Source organism: Emys orbicularis, chromosome 1 (assembly GCF_028017835.1).
Source record: "Emys orbicularis isolate rEmyOrb1 chromosome 1, rEmyOrb1.hap1, whole genome shotgun sequence".
In the NCBI taxonomy this organism is placed as follows: Eukaryota; Metazoa; Chordata; order Testudines; family Emydidae; genus Emys; species Emys orbicularis.
Window position 1 is genome coordinate 341,489,284 of NC_088683.1, and position 22,874 is coordinate 341,512,157.

The 22,874-nt window shown below is 42.2% G+C and overlaps 1 protein-coding gene across 2 annotated transcripts in view; it reads left to right on the forward strand.

Moving 5' to 3' along the window:
* The window catches only part of SESN3 (sestrin 3), a 74,595-nt gene extending 55,529 nt beyond the window's left edge, over window positions 1-19,066 (forward strand). For both annotated transcript variants that reach the window (XM_065410997.1, XM_065411004.1), the window contains 4 exons: window positions 1,940-2,067; window positions 4,218-4,408; window positions 17,257-17,401; window positions 18,980-19,066. In XM_065410997.1, coding sequence (XP_065267069.1) covers window positions 1,940-2,067; window positions 4,218-4,408; window positions 17,257-17,401; window positions 18,980-19,066 — 551 coding nt within the window. The remainder of the gene's footprint in view (window positions 1-1,939; window positions 2,068-4,217; window positions 4,409-17,256; window positions 17,402-18,979) is intronic.
* The last annotated feature ends 3,808 nt before the right edge of the window (window positions 19,067-22,874 follow it).

Genomic DNA, 22,874 nt, shown 5'->3' on the forward strand with positions numbered 1-22,874 from the left:
CTTGGGAACTATAGTAAGAGAAGATGGTTAGAGATGCTATGCTTCTTAGCTTAGCCTCTTTTTTTTTTTTTTTTTTTTTTTTTTTCCCCTTCTCAAAAGGTATTTCATAGGTACTGATCTGTAAGACTCCAATAGTTTTCCCAAACACTCTAATGCTAGAGTTTGTCTTTTATAGCTGCAGGAAGCAGCAAATAGGAAAATACAAACTGCTAACCAGTGAGAATTAAATCTAACTTGAAATAATCTTCAGAGGTGATTACCTGGGGCAGATGCCATGCAAGTGTCTTCCCACACAGTTATGTATTGATTGGTTAATGAGCCAGAGAGAAGATAAAGCATCCCAGTGATTCTTAGATTTAACTGATTTTTTTTTTTTTCTTTAAGTGGACATATGGCAATTTTTCTGTCAGTGCATGTGGAAGTGAGCCAAGATTTAATATCAGGGTCAAATGCAGTCAGCTATGTGGTAATCAGCTCCTGTAAAGGTAGTTACACAATCAAGCCACCTGTTTGTTCGGTGGAGATAAATTGATTCCTGCTAGAGAACCTGTCCTCATTTAGTAACACATTGTTGGAGCTCTTCAGAGATGCATAGTTACTGTAACTCTTGGCATAAGTTCAGCTTGAAGCTTGATGAACTGTAGAGTTCACTGCTTTCATGTTGTTTTGAATTGGTATCTACAAGCCAAATCTTGTATCATTTAGTTCTTCTTCAAATGATGGTCCCTGTATGTATTCCAAACACGGGTGTGCATGTGCACCAGGTGCTGGAGCTGGAAAGTTTTGCAGCAATGTCCGTTGGCCCTCACATGCAATTGTACGTAGCCTCGTGGTGCAGGCAAAATTATATGAGGCTGTGCAGGATGACGCCCCCTCAGTTCCCTCTTACTGCCGCATGGTCGGAATCGGAATCCTCGTTCCTCCGTGCTCATAGCTTGCTTGCGAGAACACTTGTCCATATACATATTTAGTGTTTCTTTTTTCTTTACTATATTTAGTTAGTGTTAGTTGGTTTAGTTAATTGACCCTCACCCCTCATTAAGTCTATATGAATGCTTACCACAGCTCACAAGTGTTTTGTTATGTGGCATGTGGTCTCTTAACACTTTGCTAGTTTGTATATAGTAAGAAAAACATGAACTACAGTTGTGTTGTAACTTAAGGTTTTTTGTTATAAACAATACTGTAAAAGACATACCACTCCTTTCAGTTTTATATAGCCTGCTGTAATCTCAAATTCAGTAGAGCCAAAACTGAACTTACCTTTTCTCCCGAGCCCTGTGCTATCTCCATTCACCGTTAATTGAGTCACACCTTAATTCTTCCTAACACTCTAGGCAGCATTAGGGTCATCTTTGATATCTACCCCCTCAACCAAGCTATGACTAAGTCCTAACCTTTCTTTCTTCGTCTCCAAAATTGAACTTTTCCTCCCTAATCTAACAACTAAATTACTGATCCACTCCCAGGTCATCTCAAACATTCACTATTGCAATCTTCCTCCTCTCTGGTTTTCTTGTTACTAACCTCACTCCCTCATCCCACCCTGCAATCTATTTAAAAACACCTTGCCCATTGTTTCAATGAAGGGTTTTAGAAAATCTCTGAAAAAGGGAGAAGTGTAAAAATAAATTTAAATATTTACTTGCAAAATTAAGAATCAAAAATTGAAACTCTGGTCCAAAGTAAATCAAGCAAATTACTATGAATTAGACATTGACAAATGTACACAAGCGTAATATCATAAACTGAATGGAAATTGACTGAAATTCTCCCAATACTCTTCCTACACCAACATGTTATCCTCTTCTTTGTACACAGAATTAGTTGCAAACTTTAAATATTGTGTTCGCACGCCTTGTAGTCTTTGTTGAGGGAGAGGATCAGAAGGCTACAACGGCCTCCATACTTATCTGTCTTAAACACAGCATTTTGCTGTCCTTCTCAGCATTTGATGATGAAATGGTTTCCACATCGGATGTCTCCCGCTATATCGAAGATCCTGGTTTTGGGTACAAAGACTTTGCCAGGCGGGGAGAAGAACATCTGCCAACATTCCGAGCTCAGGTACTTAAATGCACTTATTTTTTAAAATAAATTAACCCCAGCATTTTAAGGGCATGTCTGCATGAACACTTGCTGTGCAGAAAGCTGGGGGACAAATCGATAGCACACCAGCATGCCTTGCACTAACTGTGTGGACTGTGCTGCGGCACGCTAAAAGTTCCCTAGTGCCCTTTGATGTACTGTAGATTTATGCCCCAGTTTGCTGTGCAGCACGTGTTCATGCAGACATGTCCTAAGTCTTTCTTTACTGGAAAAATAAGATGTCGTAGTAGCAGAACATCCTTATTAAGTGTCCATGTCCTAGCAGAGGATCAAGAGCCTGTCTACAATGAAAAGTTAGATCACCATTGCTAAATCCCTCGGGGGTGTGAAAAAGCCACACCCCTGAGACACACAGTTAAGCCAACCCAACCTCTGGTGTAGACAGCGCTAGATCAATGGAAGAATTCTTTCAACCTAGCTACCACCTCACAGGGGTGGATTACCTACAGCAATGGAAGAACCCATCCGGTCACTGTAGTGTGTGTTTCTACTGAAGTGCAGTGCTGCAGCTGTGCCACTGTCATGTTTTAAGTGTAGACATAGCCCAAGTAGATAACTGCTCCGTATGGTATATTTTCATATTTGTAGCATTTTGTTCAGTCAGCTGTTAAATATCTCAAATGAAGAGGCTTCCATCACTTCACTTGGATGACTAGTCCACCCTCTATTAATTGTAAACCTCAGGCCAGGGGGTACTAGGTCTTCTGTTGTGTTAGCAGAACAAGTGTATGTAACGGACATCTTTTTGTTATGTCCATGCAGTGCCTTCCACTATGGGGTCCTAATCCATGACTAGGACTCTTGTGCACTATTGCAATACAAATAAAAAAAATAGGGACAGCTCTAGGTATTTAGAACAGATCACTGACTAACGTCCATTTGATCTCCTGGGAATCTGATATTAATAACTGCAAGTTATGGGAAAATCTTGAAACCTGTCAGAGCACTTGTAGACAAACCAAAATAGGTGCAAAAAAATTCCTTGGTAAAGCAAAGGAGTCATGATTCCTGTCAGCAGACATACTTAGGGCTAGTCTACACTTGAAAGTTAATTTGGATTAAAGTAGAGTGTGAAATTAAAGCACAGTAGCTATTCCTGAATAACTCAATGTGTTGACAAGCCCTTAGATTTACAACAGTCTGTGCTGGTCAGGATGAATTCATGCTGCAATTTTTCATGTACAGTAAACCATGTTTTGCGAGGTGACGCAAATACCCCTTGGGTGTGTATTGTGGACAAGGATAAGGGAAAATTTGTGTGTCTGAGATCAAAGATACTGCTGACCTTTCTATGAACTTTAAAAGGCTCCCCTGGGAGAAGGCTGACAATTGTCATTGACTTGAGACAACGTTAGGCATGTACAGCACTGCTTCAGAAGAGCTTTATGGAAGGTTGCACTGAAACTGAAATGTCTCTGCCTGCAGGCAAGGATTTTAAATTACTGACTTCCAACTTCAAAAGTTTCACCTTCTCCAAAATAGCTAACTTGTTTAATAGCTGAATGATGGTAGAATGTGAGACCTTTTACCCAAATCAGATCTTCTATTGTAACAATTATATTACAGAATCATCCAGGGGCCCCAGTGATGGAGCAAAGCCTTATTGTGCTAGGTAGGCACTTCATGAATATAGGATAAGATAATACCTGCCCCAGAGAGTTTGTTTGAAGTAATATCCTGTGAAAGTGTTGCTGCTAAGGCACAGCAGCATTTTTCAAGCTAACTCTTTTCCTTAGTCATTGGTGCAAGAGTGAAGTCGTGTCTCTAAGGAACAACACATCGCCATGTTTCTGCTCTGGCTCATAGCTTTTTAAAGCAGCAGTCTCTGAATAATATCAGTGTGAATATTTTCCAGTCTGAACCAAATCTGCAGGACCTGAGGACTAAAGCAGAACTGACCAGGGAAAACTTACTGATTAAAATCCTCCTTTTGGGGGGGGGGGGGGGGCGCAGGCACGCAGGTGAATTAATACATTAATAAAGCAGAATGAAAGACAAAACAGAAAACCAGATCTTCAACTGGGGGAGAAACCAGAGGGAGGATCAGGTGGGGAAGGCACTATTTGCATATTTATGCATCGCTGGTGTATTTCTTTGTGCTCTTACAGGACTATACCTGGGAAAACCATGGCTTCTCCCTTGTGAACAGGCTTTATTCTGATATTGGGCATCTCCTGGATGAGAAGTTTCGGATGGTCTACAATCTCACATACAACACTATGGCTACACACGAAGATGTTGACACAACCATGTTGAGAAGAGCTTTATTTAACTATGTTCACTGTATGTTTGGAATCAGGTATGTAACAAATTGACCTGTCTAATAAGTGTATTTGGAAGCATGTAAGTAAAATATATTTACTTTGGGACAGGAACACATTAGGTCTTGATCACACTAAAGCAGTGTTTTAAAATTGGTGTCTGTGGCTTTTAAATTTGTTTTCTGCAGTGAAATTGTTACAAATACTGGTAGTAGTATAATTTAATCTCTCTATTTTAAAAAAATTAGTTGGTATTACAGAATCAAATTAGGATTGATATTTTTACAGAAATCTGTCTTCTCTGAACTCATGGACGACATTGTCAGTTCAGAAAAAAGGAAATACCACCCTATTTAAAAGGCTCTTAGGAACTGAGTAACTTTTGTTGTTCTTTGAGTAGTATCCCTATGGGTTCTCCATGTCCAGAGGCGCAAACGCACATTCGCTGTTGATCAGTGATTTGTCAGCAATGTCTGTGGGTCCATGCCTGCTCCCCAGATCCTTTCATGCTCTGGTATGGGGGTATATAGGTAGGGTGCAGACCCACTGCCACTCCAGTTCCTTCTCAACCACCTATGTCGTGAGGTGGAACATCATTGTGTCCATTAGCTAGCTGCATAGCTTGCTACCTCTCTCACACATCTTTTCTTTTCTCAGTATATTCTTTATTTGGGGGGGGGGGGGGTTGCACTGTTTGTACTTTTTGGGGGGGGAGGGAGTGTAACCCCCTTCTCTTATTTTGCCTCCCCCGTGCTGATGATTTCAAGGCCATTCAGGACCTTTCTGTAGCAGAAACCCTGCATATTCCATTATGGGAGACACAAGAATACCAACATTCCCTGTTGGACGTTCTTCATACATCTGCTGCAGGCAAAATCACCTTGCCCATCAATGATAATCTGCTGACCTCTGTGTGGCAAACTCCAATTACTATACCAACTATGTGTAAATGGGCTGACAGAAAATACTACCTCCCAGCCAAAGGCTCAGAATATTTTTTTTCCCCTCACATTCTGAACCCAACTTCCTGGTCCATAGAGGCAGTTATTGAACGGAACAGATAACATTGGTTCCACTCAACACCATCCAACAAAGAGCTGAAAAGACTGGACCTTCTGGGATGCAAGAGCTACTCTGCTTCACTGCCGTTCAGAGTAGCTAATTACCACGCCCTGATAGCAAAATACAATTTTACAAACTATTGCAAGTTCATCTTTTATTGAACTCTGCCACATGATCACAGGGAACAATTTCAAGCCCTCATAACAGAAGGCCTGACAATCAGCAAGGCATCTTTCCAGGCCTGACTCAATGCCACCGATATAGCTACAGAAGTAGCCATACGCCAAGTTTCTTGGCTGCAATCCTCTGGTCTGCCTCAGGAGGTAGAAAACACAGTTGAGGATCTTCTTTTGAAGGACCCAAGTTGTTTTTTGAAGCCATGGATGGGTCTCTTTGTTCTCTTAATACTGTCGCCCAAGAGTCTTTATCTCTGGGCATCTATACGCTTGTGGCAAAGAAAAAGTACAGTAAATTGCAGATGGCTCAGCAGTCTTACCCAGAATGTGTCCGAGCCCCCGAGAAAGAAGCCAGGATAACAAAGAAAAAGGGCTGTCCTTACAATAGTCTTCCAGTCAGCAACATCCTTGAAAGAACTGGTTTTTGAACCTTTGGTCCAAGGTCACAAACTGTCCTGCTCCTCATCCTACGCTGTGTGTATTCTCTCCACCCCCCCCCCCATTGAGATTGTCTCCCATTTCCTACCTTCCTGAGAGCTCATCACCTCAGACAGGTGGATTCTGAAGATAGTTTCTACAGGTTACTCCATCCAGTTCAGCTCCTCCCCACCCACCCCCAACTTCTTCCTCCCTCCCTCTTCAGGGACCCCTCTCATGAGAATCATTTGAGGTATAAAATATAATTCCTCCTAACACTGGGAACAATCAAACCTGTTCCACCAAAATTCATTGGAAAAGGGTTCTTCTGCAGCCTGGTGTCTCCCACAATTCTGGACATCTAGCCGATCATCTCTCTGAAGATTAGCGTTTTGGCATTGTACAGTCTGCTCCTACTTGCTGCCGGATTCTCTACCTCTGCAGGAGCAAGTAGACAGTGGTGGTTTCTTTTGCTTCCATCTCTTTTCCTTCTATTTTAATTTTTTCTGCCCTGTTTTTGGGCAGTGGGGAGCAGTGTTCTCCCTCCTTAGCATTCCTTCTCTCTGGATCAGTTAATCTTTTGGGGGCTTAACTCTCCCTGAGCCTCTGCTGTAGTGTCTCCCTGCTGGCTCCTCTGTCCCTTACAGGCATGGGAGAGCAACCAAAAAAGCACCGGGTTAAATCCAAGCAGTGCTCTATTTGTGAGGCAGCCTTCTCAGGCTTGGAACATGGTGAGGTATGCACCCCTAACTGCATTAGGTCCCAAGGCTGCCAGTCAGACAAGCAGGTATAGTTCCCTGCCCACCAAGGCAGCTGCAGCTTCAACAAGGGAAATTTGGACCAGGAACCAAAAGTGAGGAGGATCCTGACCATTCGACTAGGTGGGTAAGTCCCAGAGGACCCCTGCAGAACAAAGAGGGGAGGCTTGCGAACCACAAGTGTCCACCCCCGCCCCCATGCTAAAGTGGGTCCTGAGCACCCCGGGAAGAAAACAGGGTTTCTAATCAGCCCTTCTCTCTCTCTCTCAAGCTGACAGCAAGTCCCCACCCTTCTCCCAGGGGGAATGGGAACCAGTGGTGGAGGATTCTGAGGCAGACATCTCAAGAGAGCCCCAGGCCCTAAGGAAGGCAAGTTACAAAAGGCTCACCAAAGCCACAGCAGAGTGTCCATGCTCCTAAAGCATCCAAAAAGGTTTTTTGTTTAATTTTAAAAGGGGGGGGGGGTTAAGGGGGAAACACCCCAAAAAATCAGGAGATATGTGTCATCCTCCATCACCACTGAGGAAGGTGAACTGTCTGACTGAAACTTGAGCAAGCCCCTGTGAGTAAGCCTCAGAGTATATATTTTTTTCCCCCCTCAAAATCTTCTCCTGGTGCTGCACTATCCCTTCACTTCTTTGAGGAAGTGATTAGGGATGAATGGAATAAGCATGATAAGGGCAAGCATATTAATAAGATCTACCTGAGGCTATATATCATTAAAAACCAAAAGGCTTTATTGCTGAGATAGTGAAGGTTGATGCTGCTGTAGTGTCCCTCATCAGGGATATGGTGGTTCCCTCAGAAGGGGAGAAAGATGGAGGCTACTCTCAAAAAGATTTTTTTTGAAGCCTCCTCCAAGCATCCCTGGCAGCTACCTGCTTTGCAAGAGCATCTCTTTCCTGCCTAGAAGATCTCAAAGCCCTTAACGACAGAGATCGCCCTGACCTTGACTGCACCTTAGAGTCTCCCTAGCAACAGCATTTGTAGCAGAAGCCTCAATGGATGCAATGGGGTTTTCAGCCTGAGCCATAGCTTCCAGCCAGACACCACCTTGGAAGATGGATACTCAATCTAAGCAGGTCATATGCTCAGTCAAGCTTACAGGCTCCCTCCTTTTTGGAGAAAAGTTGGAGAAGATGGTGGCTGAGAGCGTGGCAAGTCCAAACACACTGTCCCTTCCCACTAAGTTCCCTAAGGAGAGAATATAGGTCAGCCTTCAGACAGAAGCTGTCCTTTCCCCATTCTCGGAGGTACTAGCAAAGGGACAACAGATTCCCCAAGGGAAAACAGTGGAATCAAGGTCTGGGGCACAAGTCCAGAGGGACATCAGCCCCCCACCTGTTCCCCAAATCCCCTTTATGACAAGTATCACATAGGCATCTGCCCAGAGCTGTAGTGAAGGGGCAGGATTTCCAATTTCCCAGAGAAATGGTTTTCATCAACCACAAACAAGTGCATCAGGGAAATGGTGAGCCAGAGAGAGACCCTGAAGCTGTGGACACCACCCCATCTGTTTTTCATCTGCTCATCCAGCTCCAGTGACCCCGTAAAACGCAATCTGATCTGGAACAAAATATCTCCTCTTCTGGATATGGGAGTGACAGAAAGTGTTCCCTCAGAAAAACGGTTCTCTGGGTTCTAATCCATTTTTTGCATTCTACAGAAGCGCACATGAAGAAAATGAAGTTTGGATGGAGACCCTGTCCTCTACAGTGTCACCCCTATCCTGGGAGAACTTCATTAAACATTTTCAGTAGCGAACACTCCCATTTAGCCTGTCCTCTGCCCTCAGGGTTGTTACAAAGGTGGTGGTGGTGGTGGTGGTGGTGATAATAGCCAGACTCAGGTTGCAGGGACCCTTTCCTGAACGACATCCCAATCAGAGCTTCCATTGCAGTCAGCAGCTTGCAGGGTTACATCTTGGACGTTGAATCTCTTCCAGGCACACAGCTTCATCATCAGTGCCATCCAGGAATTTTCTTGCTCTAGAGCTGCAGGAGGCCTACCATACCACTATGCCTCCCAACTGCTAGGACTCCTGGTGTTGTGCATAGGCACTACTCCATGGGCACAATCATGCATCAGAAGCCTTCATACCTAAGGTCTGGGACCACTCCTCAAACACAATGACGATCAAGTACAGGTTCCAGCACTGGCGTTCATTTCCTTACTGGGGTGGTCAGCCCGCAGCAATGGCTGCAAAGGGCATGCCCATAAGCCTTCCAGATCCTTTTGTCCTCACAAGTGACACTAGCTGGAGGGCTGAGCAGAGTGCACTTGGAGAACCAAACAGCCCAGGGCCTCTGGAACATAACCCTCCTAGAGCTGAAAGCAAACAAGTTAGCTCTTCGAAGGTTCCAGCCTATCCTAAGGGGGAACCACATCCTAGTTCAGTCAGACAATACAACTACAGTCACCTGTTTAAACAACCAAGGGGAAACAAGGAGTCCAGCACTACATGTGAAACCAGTGGTAATAATGAGGTGGGCAGAACGGTTCCTCTTTTCCCTCAGAACGATCCCCATCACAGGGTTCCTGAACCAAAAGGAATACTGGTTCATCAGGTGAAGGTCGTCAACTCTGGGTGGTGCCTGAATCAGAAGGTGTTCGATCTCATTGTTTAGTCTCTCTTCAACCAACCTGTTGGTAAACCATACAAATGGAAAGAGACCAAAATACTTCACAAGGGAGGCAGATGCAAGATCCGTGGGGTCAGATACCTTACCATACAGCTGGCACAGGGCCTACTTTACATGTTTCCACCCTTTCCACTACAGGGGGGAAGTTGGTCCAGAAAATAAAATGAGAACAGGTGATGGAAATACAGATAACTCCTCATTGGCTGAGGAGACTTTGGTTCTCAGACTTGATAGAGCTGGCACTGGAGCCCCCACTCCTAACTTCCATGGAGACCTCACAAACTCTTACAAGGGTCTCTTCTTCATCCAGACCCGAAACATCTTCAATTAACAGCCTGGCTATTGAAAGGGAAGCTCTAAAAGACCTCAATCTGTCCTCCATAGTCATTAGGACATTGCTTTTGTATATGAGAATATCGACACTAAAAGCATACTCCTCTGTCTGGTCCATAACAGCTGGTGCCAAGAGCACAATGAAAATCCCAGAAATTCCAACTGTTTTGGGCTCTCTAAGAAGCCTTCAGCCCAGTACCATTGTGGGTCAGGTGTATGCTCTTAAGTAGCATGCTATTCGCAGGATCCTCAGGCTCCCTGGCAGACAATCCCCAGGTAGTTAAATTGCTTCAAGCTGTCCAATAAACCAGCCAAACTGGTAGTCCGACTACTCTTCCCAAAATGGGATTTTCTGCTAGTTTTGAGGGCCCTGGCAAGCCATGCCTTTTGAGCCTCTGACTTCAGTGATGGCCTTTTCTTTATCTATTAAGAGTTATATTGAATTCTGTGTGCAATTCTGCTCTTTCTCATGTTTTAAGAAAGATTTAATTCAAACTGCAATGGGTGCGGAGAAGGGCTGCGAGGATGATCTGAGGAATGGAAAACTTGCCTTAGGAGAGGATACTCAAAGAGCTTGGCTTGTTTAGCCAAACCAAAAGAAGGCTGAGGGGAGAGATCTGATGACTCTCAATAATACATCAGAGGGATGAATACCAGGGAGGGAGAGGAGTTAAATTTAAGTTAAGCACCAGTGTGGACACAACGAATGGATCTAAATTGACCATTAACATGTTTAGGCTTGAGATTAGAGAAAGGTTTCTAACCATCAGAAGAGTGAAGTTTTGGAACAGCCTTCCAAGGGGAGCAGTGGGGGCAAAAAAACCTAACTGGCTTCAAGACTTGAGTTTGGTAAGTTTATGGAGGGGATGGTATAATGGGACTGCCTACAATGGCATGTGGCCCATTGGTGACCGCCAGTAGCAAGAATCTCCAACTGCTGGAGACGGGATAGTAGATGGAGAGGGCCCTGAGATACTATAGAGAATTCTTTCCTGGGTATCTGAGAGGGATTTCGCCTTCCTCTGTAGCATGGGGTGTGGGTCATTTGCAAGTTTAAACTAGTGTACATAGAGAATTCTCTGTAACTTGAAGTCTTTAAACCATGATTTGAGGACTTCAGTAACTCAGACAGAGGTTAGGGGTCTATTTCAGGAGTGGGTGAGGTTCTGTGGCCTCTGATGTGCAGGAGGTCAGACTAGATGATCACAATAATGCCTTCTGACCTTAATATCTATCAATCTGAGTCTTGTGTCTTAGTAGCTGTCATATCCGTCAGGTGAGTGTTGGAGCTGGCAGCCTTATCCATATAGGAACTTACTGCATGTTCTGTGAGGATGAGGTTGGACTCAGGACACCAAACTCCTTTCTTCCTAAGATAAATGCCTCCTTCCATGCTTCCCAAAAGGTGGTGCTTCCTTCATGCTGTCCAAAACCATCCAACTGAAAAGGCATGGCACATCTTAGGGTACATGTACACTGGAATAAAAGACCTGCAGCATGGCCGCGGCAGACCTGTGTCTGCTGACTTGGGCTCGCTTGGCTCAGGTTCCGTGGCTAAAAATTGCTGTGTAGAGGTTCAAGCTTGGGTTGCAGCCTGGGCTCTGAGACCCTCCCTCTCACAGGGTCCCTGAGCCTAGGCTCCAGTCCAAGCCTGAATGAATAAACAGCAATTTTACAGCCCAGCAGAGCCAAGCCCCGCCAGTCCAAGTCAGTTGACCTGGGCCAGCCATAGGTGTTAAATTGCTGTGTAGACGTACCCTTAGTGTTGCAAATCTCTTCTAACATCTATCTCAAGCATACAGTGTCCTTTCACATGAAATGCCAGGGACTCAGAGCTTCCAAGGCCTCCATCACTAGGTGAATTAGACTACATATTGTGGAATCCTACAAATCACCAAAGGCTCCTGTCCCAGAAATGGATCAAGGCATGCTCCATGAGATCCTCAGCGGTCTCCTGGGTAGAACAAGCAAGTGCATCTACTTCGGAAATTTGCAAAGCAGTCACTTGGTCTACAGCTAACACCTTCATTAAATACAAGGTGGGTCATCTATCATCTGAAAAGGCCTTTGATGGAAAGGTGCTGCAAGTGGTGTTCCAGAAATAATACAGACTTTTTTGAGCGAACTCACAAAAAGGGAGATATTTCTTTACTACTGAACTCATTTCATAACTCTCCCTACATCTGTTTCACTGCTTGTAACTTCCCAGACATCCAGAATTGTGGAAGACACTGGGCTGCAGAACAGAAAACTTCTTGTCAGTAACTTCTTTCTGCTACCATCTTCTTTGGTCTAATATACAGTTACTTGGTTATATCTGGATTTTTTAAATTAATGTTCTGCAAGTTTTACAGCTTGGGAGTAACCCATCTGGCAGCAAGAAGGAGTAGAGTAGGGCATTGCCAGACTGTGTGGTGCCAAAACACCGATTTCCCCCTCTCTTTCTCTCCCCCCTCCCCCCCCCCCCATGAGCTTCAGAGAGAGGCGAACAGCCCAGACATCCAGAGTTGTGGGAGATACTGCTAGCAGAAAAGAAATTAGCAGAACTTCCTGGTCCTGAAGAAAAAGGGGGTGGAGACCAATTCTGGACATCAGGACATTGAACATCTTTGTCCAGTCCCAACAGTTCAGAATGGTAACCCTAGCAGCAATTCTTCCCTCTGGACCAGTGGTTTTCAAACTTTTTGTATTGGTGACACTTTTCACACGGCAAGCCTCTAAGTGCAACCCCCCCTTATAAATTAAAAACACATTATTTTAAATGCTGTATTTATAACCCTGTTGTTTAAAATGAATTAACCTTTTCTCGCTGCTTTTAAATTAAACTAAAACACATTTTTTAATAAGTAGAAAAGTGGTTTTTTTTGTTTTTGTTTTTTAATAATTAGTGTTGAAAACTGGGGCCGGGGGAGAAGAAACTTTGTCAATATCACTTTTCACACCAGACTTTTTAGCTTACTACCCTTACTTCTGTGCTGCTGCTGGCGGCAGGCTCTGCCTTCGGAGCTGGGCAGCCGGAGAGCAATGGCTGCTGGCCAGGTGCCCAGCTCTGAAGGCAGCACCACCGCTAGCAGCAGCGCAGGACTGCAGAAGAAATGGTGGCAATGCTATACCATGCCACCCTTACTGCTGTGTAACATTTGACCTTTGTGCTGTGAGGGGTGGCTTATGGGATGTCTAAGGCAAATTTGGGGATGGCTATAGACCCCCGCAAACACCTCCCCCCCCAGTGGCACCCCTTTCTGTGTGTCTGACTGTTAAATTATAAATTACTCTTTTTTTGCCAATCTCAGTGTTCTGATTGGTCTGTGGTTTAATGCAACTCTTCAGCTGCTGAACGATCAAGCCCTCTAATGTTGTCTCAGTCCCAGGGCCGGCCTTAGGGAAAATAGCACCCTGGGCGAACTTCTGTTTTGATGCGCTTTCTTTGGAGGCGGAGCAGGGTTGGGGGAGGAGCTTGGTCCCTGCTCTGGACCCAGGAGATTGGTTTGTCTCCCTCAACCTCCAGGATGCTTATTTTCATATCGCCATGCACCCCTCACACAGATGCTTTCTATATTTCGTGGGATGCCACACTACCAGTATTGCATCCTACCCTTCAGCCTCTCCACCAGGGGTAGGCAACCTATGGCACGCCTGCCAAAGGCGGCACACGAGCTGATTTTCAGTGGCACTCACACTGCCCGGGTCCTGGCCACCAGTCCCAGGGGTTCTGCATTTTAATTTAATTTTAAATGAAGCTTCTTAAACATTTGTAAAACCTTATTTACTTTACATACAACAACAATTTAGTTATATATTATAGATGTATAGAAGACCTTCTAAAAACGTTAAAATGTATTACTGGCATGCAAAACCTTAAATTAGAGTGAATAAATGAAGACTCGGTACACCACTTCTGAAAAGTTGCTGACCCCTGCTCTACACCACTCTTTACTGAAGTCCTCTTGGGCATCACAGCACAACTTCATCTCCAAATGAACAATTGTTTTTCCCTACCTGGATTGGCTTCTGAAAGGTCACTCATTTCTCAAGGAATAGACAGCAGCCAGCATGGCCCTATATCTGGTCCATTCATTGGGCCTCAGCCTCAATGTGGAACAGTCTGTTCTCATACCCACTTAATGACTAGACTTCATCGGAGCCACTCTGTACTCCTCTGCTGCCAGAGCTTATTTGCCCCAGGACAGATGTGCCCTATGTCGAGCTTATCTCAGCAATACAATAGAGCCCACAAACAATAGCAAGGGCTTGCCTACTACTTCTGTGCTATGTTGCAGCTTGTATGTTTGAGACACCCTTAGCAAGACTGCACTCCTGGTGTCCTCAGGCCTGGCTGAGAACAGGTTAAACCTCCAACAGGCAGTCTGAGGAGAGTTGGCAGTTTTTTAAAGGGACACTATTAAGGGCCCAAAAGCAAGCTATTCCGCTGGTTAGGAAAGATAGAAAATGTGTCAAAAGACCACCTTGGCTTAACCACGAGATCTTGCATGATCTAAAAAATAAAAAGGAGTCATATAAAAAATGGAAACTAGGACAGATTACAAAGGATGAATATAGGCAAACAACACAGGAATGCAGGGGCAAGATTAGAAAGACAAAGGCACAAAATGAGCTCAAACTAGCTACAGGAATAAAGGGAAACAAGAAGACTTTTTATCAATACATTAGAAGCAAGAGGAAGACCAAAGACAGGGTAGGCCCAGTGCTCAGTGAAGAGGGAGAAACAGTAACAGGAAACTTGGAAATGGCAGAGATGCTTAATGACTTCTTTGTTTCTTTCAGGAAGGCTGAAAGAATTGGGTTTGTTTAGTTTGGAAAAGAGAAGACTGAGAGGGGACATGATAGCAGTTTTCAGGTATCTAAAAGGGTGTCATAAGGAGGATGGAGAAAACTTAGCCTCTAAGGATAGAACAAGAAACAATGGGCTTAAACTGCAGCAAGAGAGGTTTAGGTTGGACATTAGGAAAAAGTTCCTAACTGTCAGGGTGGTTAAACACTGGAATAAATTGCCTAGGGAGGTTGTGGAATCTCCATCTCTGGAGATATTTAAGAGTCGGTTAGATAAATGTCCATCAGGGATGGTCTAGACAGTATTTGGTCCTGCCATGAGGGCAGGGGACTGGACTCAATGACCTCTCGAGGTCCCTTCCAGTCCTAGAATCTATGAATCCAAGCAGATATCTGTTCCTCAGAGGTGCCTCGATTCTCTAAGTTTGTGGAAGGATCCACAAAAGGTGTGCATGTGGGAGTACCTTTCTTACAGCCTCCTCCCCCAAGGATTCATGATAGAGGCCTCCTTGATAGATTGGGGTGCACACTTCCAAAACCTTACAACCCAGGGCAGATGAACCCCTCAGGAGGTGATCCTCCATATCAGTGTATTAGAACTCAAAGTGTTTTGTTACGCTTGCCAATACTTCCTAACCCATGTCAGGGGCCATCCAATCAGAATAGTATTGGACAACAGAACAGCAATATAGTACATCAGTCATCAAGGAGGAGCAAGATCCCAGTCCTTATGCACCAAATTCATAAAACTGTAGAACTGGTGTGTATTACACCACATACAGATCTCAGTAGTTTAACTACCAGGACTGCAGAACCAGTGGTGGACTCCCTTATCAGGCATTTCAGCATCAACCACAAGTGGGAGCTGAATGAGGTATTCCAGGAGATGTCTTACCTAGTGTCATCCACAAATCTTTGTAACTCCATCCGATATGAAGTACACAGTTCTGCTCAAGGGGAGGGCATGGTTGCAACCCAACAGGAGATGGCCTAGTCATTCCTTGGCCTCACATATTCCTGTACATTTATCACCTGACTCCCTCACTGCACTGCACTGCACTGAACAAACTGAAACAAGAAAAATTAGTAGCTGTCCTCCATAGCAGTCTTGGATGAGCCAGGTGTGGTTCCCAGATCTGGTTCACATGTCCCTGCGATTGCCTCTTCCCTGACCACAAATCTCGTCACCCAGAAGTTGAGATCCATCACCCACCCAAACCTATCAACAGTTCATCTCAGGGTGTGGCTATTAGATGGCTCTCTGGTTTAGAACAAGACTGCTTCTCTAAAGTACAAACAGTACTGCTTCATAGCAGAAAACCCACAATGAGGAAAACTTACCTGCAGAAGTGGAAATGCTTCCAGACTTGGTGCGATTACCAATGTATACTGCCTTTCAAGTCTTGAGAATGTTCACTACACTATTACCTGTTCAATTTAAAAGCCACAGGATTATTGCTGAGTTCCATGGAAGTTCACCTAGTTGCTGTCACAACTTTTCACTCCCCATCGAGGGGTTTTCAGTCTTCACCCACCCAATCACTATGAGGTTTATCAGAGGCCTGTTCAACCTTTTCCCTTCTGTCAAGGAACCAACTCCATCTTGGGACCTCAACTTAGCTCTCAATGCGCTGAAAAAACACTCAGTTGAACCTATGGCAAATATTGATCTATCCCTTAAGACCTCATTCCTCATAGCCATCACCTCAGTCAGGGGGCAGGACCGCTTGGAACCTTGGTGGCTAACCCCACTCTACACAGTGTTCTGTTGAACAAGGTGACACTACGACCACACCCTCCCTTCTTACTAAGGTTTTCCAGAATTCCACATTAAGAGATTCACCTGCTGGTGTTTATCTCAAGCCTCACTGTTTGAGAGGAGGAACGAGCTTCCATATACTGAAAGTAAGAAGAGTACTTGCTTTTTACCTATATAGGACTAGGCCCTTTAGAGCTTCACCCAGGCTTTTGCATCTCAATTGCAGAGCGCATGAAAGGAGGTACGATTTCCACACACACATACGCTGAGTTATTGCTCATTCCACCAGGGCTCAGTCTACCTTTGTAGCCATACTGAAAAACATACCTATCCTTGACATCTGCAGGGCAGCCATCTGGTCTTTAATGCACACATTTTCCCGGCACTGTGCTCTTGTATCGACTTCCAGAGCTGAAGTTGCTTCAGTCATGCCGTTCTACTGAATCCGCCTCTTCAGCACCATCCTCCATAAATGAGGTACTGCTCATGAATCTTCTGATGTGGAACACCCATAAGGACACTGCTTGAAACAGGAGAAGTTACTGGAGCCTAACTGGAGTTCTTCAAGATGTGTCCCTGTGGGTGTTCTACTTCCCATCCTTTTCCCCCTCTGCCTCAAAGTCTTTCACTAGACTTCCATGGTTGAGAAGGAACTGACCTGGCGGTGGGTCTGCTGCCCCCTCCCCATATTCCCTCATACCAGAGCATGAGGGTGTCTGGGGTGCAGGCATGGACTCGCGGACATAGCTTGCAAAATCTCCTATCAAAAGAGCACAGGCATGCGCATGTCCTGACATGGCGCACCTACATATCTCTAACAGCTCCAGTTACTATACAAGATAAGTAACCACTCCTTCTAGTATTTCAGTTCATAAGTACATGTCGTTTCAGAATTTAAAAAGCCATGTGGGTCCAGAAAAAATATTCAGTCTGCCTTATTTTGCTTAGGTATGATGATTACGATTATGGAGAAGTTAATCAGTTACTTGAACGCAGCCTGAAGGTTTACATTAAGACAGTGACCTGCTACCCAGAGAGAACTACCAAGCGCATGTACGATAGTTACTGGCGTCAGTTCAAGCACTCAGAGAAGGTAAGTGTTTCATAGCAAAACATTACACAAGAGACCCTGTGCTATGTAAACAATGCAAATAATAAGGTGGATTGCAAAAGGGTGTGTGTATACTAGAGTTAACCTTCTTAACAATAAAGAAAAAGCTTAAAGAATTAACTTAAATACTGTACAGCAGAGCCATACAAGTTACTTCAATGAATGTTAAATTTCACTGTTGCAAAAACATTTTCTTAATGAGCGCACTGTGGACAATCTCTAGAGACTCCTACATGAAGCTAGATCCATAGATCTCTATATAGAAAAATGGGCAGATTTGGAAATGGTGAAGTAGTCAACTGTTCTGAAACTTCTTGATTCTTATAGAGAACATAAATTAACTTTACCTATGCTGCTTTTCATTGGTAAAATACATTGTTTATCTGTACGCGCGCGTGTGTGTGTGTGTGTGTGTGTGTGTGTGCGCGCGCATGTGTATACATACACACTATTTTAAAGTTCACTACCAAGCATTGATAATACTTGTATGTCTTTTTAGTATGAGTGGCATACAAATTATGCTCTATATTAAGCAAAATATCTTATTGGGCCTGTGGCCACTCTGACTTGTGCACAATACAATAAACAGGAATGACATAAAAATCGCACTCCTGAGATGACACACAATACTACCCATTATTTGTCCTTTCTCTAATCTATACAACTTTCTCTAAACTACTACTATAGATGCCTCCAATCACGATGAGTAGATCTTTGACACAAGCAGGCTTTCTTAAAGACCTGTAATAGATAAGTTAGGATAAATCTATTGTTGATCTTCCTTTATTTATAACTGTTATGGTCTCATAATTTCACCAGCTCAGCTGGAACAGACCTGGTCAATACTTGAGTGGGATACATACTAGAAGTTGCAGGGAATGGTGTGGGGGATTCAGTAGATGGTATTCTTCACTCCTAAATTGAGCCAGTGCCCCAGCATTGTACCAGGAGACATTGTGCTGCTAGAAGTTCCTGAGATAGTTGTACAGTAAGGCCAGATGCTAACGCAGCGGGCAGCAATATGTGCATTTCTGTTCCTTGTTAAGTAAATGTCATTCTGAAACCAGCCTCAGTATTCTTCATTGGAATAACTTGCCGTCCTTGAGGTTGCATTTATTTGACAGTTGACTTCATATAGTACATATGGAGTGTGGCAGGTGGATTGATTATATAACACTGATAACAGAAATCTAGTCCTCAGAGTATAATGCTCATAGTCATGACGAAAGGAAAGTCTTCTGTTATGATTTCCATTACTGTACAGCATTGTTTCGTTGTGACTTCTGTTAAAGCAGATGGAACACTGCTTAAAGCAGTAATTAAGGCTTGTTACCTGGGAGTCCAGAATGTCAGATAAAACTGGCATATTAGATAGCCATCTGGAGAAGAAATGGCAACACTTCAGTCTAGTATGTGGCACTAGAATGTAGAGAGAAGTGATGTAGCTATTTTCATTTGGCACAAAAATCTAAATCTGTAAGATAATTAAGTGATTAAACTCTTCTGCCTGTTATGTAATGGTGAAATAAATGACTAATTTTTTTTTTTAATTTTAAATAGGTCCACGTAAATCTACTTTTAATGGAAGCCCGTATGCAAGCAGAACTTCTATATGCCCTTCGTGCCATAACTCGTCACTTGACCTGAAGTATCAATTCGGAGGGGGCGAAGGAAGTTAAATTGATATGTAAAGGCCTTTTTGAAATAGATACACAACAGAAGCTGTATGTGATGTAGCATCAAGTTACTCAGTTCTCTAGTGTCAAAGTTTAGCCGTGTTTTTGGCGGCTGTAATGTGCAATGACGTGTTTTATTTTCTTGATGCTTAACATTACTAATGATAGCAAAAATAACACTGAGGAGCACTACTTTTTCTGGTTGGATTTCAGGATACTGGTCAAAATCCTAAAACTAGTTTTGTTATACTCAACTCTAGCGCTTTGTTCTGAAACACAGGAAAAAAGTGTTTATCTTTTCAAGCAATCATTTTTCAGATTAGTGGAATTCAGCAAAGGTTTTTTGGACATTCTAAGAGATCTTAAAACAATGTCCTAATGCTAGTAGAGAGAAGCATGTGATGTATTAAACTGAACTGGCTACAGGATTCTTTATCTCCTGGAGACTACTTGTCAGGCACTGTTTTACTACAGCAATTGAAGGTGATGTGAAATATAATGCCAACGTTGTCCACGTTTTAATGTGACATTAATCATGATAAATTCTACAGCATGCTACTGAAATGCAAAATTCAGTTATTTTTTTTTTCCTTTCCTCTTTCCAAAAGAAGAGGTTTCACAATTATCCATTTCAGTTGTACATATTATGGTTCAATCATGGATAATCTTGTCTTACTGACAGTCACCCTCAATCTTTCTTACAGCATACATGCTCATCATAGTGTTGCTTTCAAGTTCACCTAGTTGGCGCCCGTAAATGTAATACAGAGACTGACCAAAAAAAAATTTTTTTTTTTTTTTTTTGCACTCTCCTTTCTCCAGTGCATTTTTTAATTAAGTAAAGCAAAGGAAGGCTATCATACCTGTTCTTTTCCTAGTAGGTTATAGAAATTTATTTCCTAAAATTTTACCATTCATAGTGTCTGAACACTTTAATATTCAAAGCTAAAATTGTGTTTCTATGCATTAATGTGTGTGAACAAAAGAAAAGTGCAATATTTAAAATGAAAGCAAGCTTTTCCCTATTATGTCACTACTGAAGTGCCCTTTTTGTACAACCATAAAGAAATTTTAAAACAATTTCTTTATTGTCCAAGGCTTAGCATTTTTGTTTTAGCTTGTATGGCTTCAGCAATCTGATATTTAAGTGCCAAAGCAGCCACAAAATAAAATGTACTTGGACAACTGGTAATATTGGGGAAGGGAAGAAATAAGCTGCCAAAAAGTCACATTTTTGCATTATTTTGTGTTGCTTGACTAGACTGATTTTAAGAGCACAACATTTCAGTGTTTATAGCTTTACTTTGGATTGTGTTAATGAACCAGTGAAGTGCCTAAATTGATGCTTAAACTTTCCCAGTAGGACACAGCTGTCACTGCTAAAAAATCTTTTTGTTTTGGTTTTTGTTTTTGCTATAAGAAGGGTGACTTTTTATTTTGCTTTTTTTACATGTATTAGAAACTAACCAGTTAGGTTTTTTAAAGTTCCTCTGAATTGTAGTAGATGTAAAAAAGCTTTTCCATTGAAGACTGCAGTATAGCTTTTTTAACATAGTAGTCATATTTTTACATCTTTCATTGAGGGGAAACAAACAAACATGGACCAGTATGCTACTAAAGTTAGTTTTCGTCCTCCTTCCCTCTCTTAATAACTTGCTGTGACACCACATGTTGGGAGTTTTTGCTTTAGCTGTCTGTTCCAGATTGGAAAACTAAATGATTGTACATTTAAATACACTTTTTCTGCACTTTTGGACAGCAGTCTATTTGCATAAAAAGCCTTGTGAGAAAGAAATTACTAATTTTTTTAAGCCAAGATAAGAAATTATCCATCAAACTGTGCATCAGAATCTCTCCTGTATAAAACATTTCATAAATAAGATTTATTAATCTTGTATAGCCAACTACAAAGATTATTCAGACAAAGTGGTGAGAGGTTGATATGCATAACCTTCGATTTGACTTTAACTTGTTATAATCTTTTTCAACTTAACTATAGTGGCTGCACCTAGTGAGTTTTTCCTTGTAACAATTATATCTGGTAAGGACGTTCTTCAGTTAGTAACTCTGTCTTTAAGTGATGGGAACTGTACAGTGAAATTCCTTTGATATGAGAAGCCAGGTATTTCTCAAGAACAGTTAAGTTTTGGAAGGAAGGTGAAACTAGTTTTAGGTAACTATCATAACCACTTAATTCCTCTTCAGAAATATAAGGATTTTAAAGTAGCTTGAGTGTTAGTTGTGGAAACTTTAGTGCCTTTATTTTAATCTTTCGCTACAGAATTTACTTTTCTAGCTGAATTGCCTTCTCAGCAAAGTATGTGATTAGATTTTGAAATACATAAATTGTAAATGAATTGATCTCTTCATAGTGAATCAGTTTTAAAAAAACAACAACAAAACTTGATTTCAGAAGGTGCCATATTTAATCTAATATGGCCCTCATGGCATTCCACGTTGGGAAATGTCATTTGACAACTAGTTTGCTGTAACTTTTCTATATAAAATGCAAACTTAAAAGTTACAATGCTGTTTTCCACTTTTTCAGAGTATTGAATTTACTGTATAATCATTTATAGCCTAGCTTTTATACTCAAAATGTGATATTTTTAAAATATAGATGTTTGTTCAGGACAGGTGTTAAAAGTATACGATTATACCGTATATTTTACCTACACCTTAGGCTCACTTTGTGCCAAACTTAAATGTGCAACTGTTTTTAAAAAATGCACGTGTGAATGTGAATCCTCAAACTTCATTGCTTGTTAACTTCCTTTGTCAGAAATGTACCTTAATAATCCAGGGGAGGACATGCACAGATACTGACTTTTTGCTTTCCCTTGCTGGGGTTTATATTTACCAGCATTAACATTTAGTCATCAAAATCCCAATCTTCACCAAGGTAAAAAGACAAATGCATCATCTCCTATCTGCTGAAGAAAAGGCCTGAACTATTGGCTCACTAGGGTAATGACTAACCACATACTGTAGGAAATGCTGTAAATAGGGAATCACTTTTTTTATGCAATTGGAGTGTTTATTAACCTTAAGAGCATTTTAAAAATATTTGTATTCTGGTCAGGTGCAGAACAATACTCTCCGAAATTGCTTGTCTGTAATGAAAATAAGTGGGGAGAAGTACAAGCTAGAAAAGTCATTTGCATTAGCTCAGTATTCTGTGGAATATAAAACTGGCAATTGAACATCATGGGATTGTAGTCCTATAATAGCAGAATTCATTTTAAACTAAGTAAAATACAATTTAAGCTAACAGCAGGTGATTCAAACTGTTGTGGAGTCCCATGAGAACTAATTTTTGAAATGCTTCAGTAGTTCATGGATCCATCAAAATCCATGTTGCTACAGTTCTAGTGCATAGGATGCTTCCATGAATATTGCCGGGATTTACGCAGAATTGGGCCAGAGAGTTTTTTTCCCATCAGCTTTTTAACAAAACAACCAAAAAACAAGCTAATTTGTTTAATGTTTTAGCAAGAGGAAGCTACAAAATCAGCTGCAAATCTAAAAATTACATATTTAGGGTTACCGTAAATTTAAGGCAGATTAGAACAAATCAGAAAAACAAGGTTTTTTAATAATAAAAAAAGCTTAAATTGAAAGGGACAAAGGGCCAGATTTTTAAAGGTATTTAGGCACTTAAACATGCAGATTAGGTGCCTTCTAGGATTTCCAAAATGCCTCCCCATTACGTTTAATGGATGTTAGGTACCTAGGCACTTTTGAAAATCCTGGCAGGCTCCTATCTCCATCTCTGAACC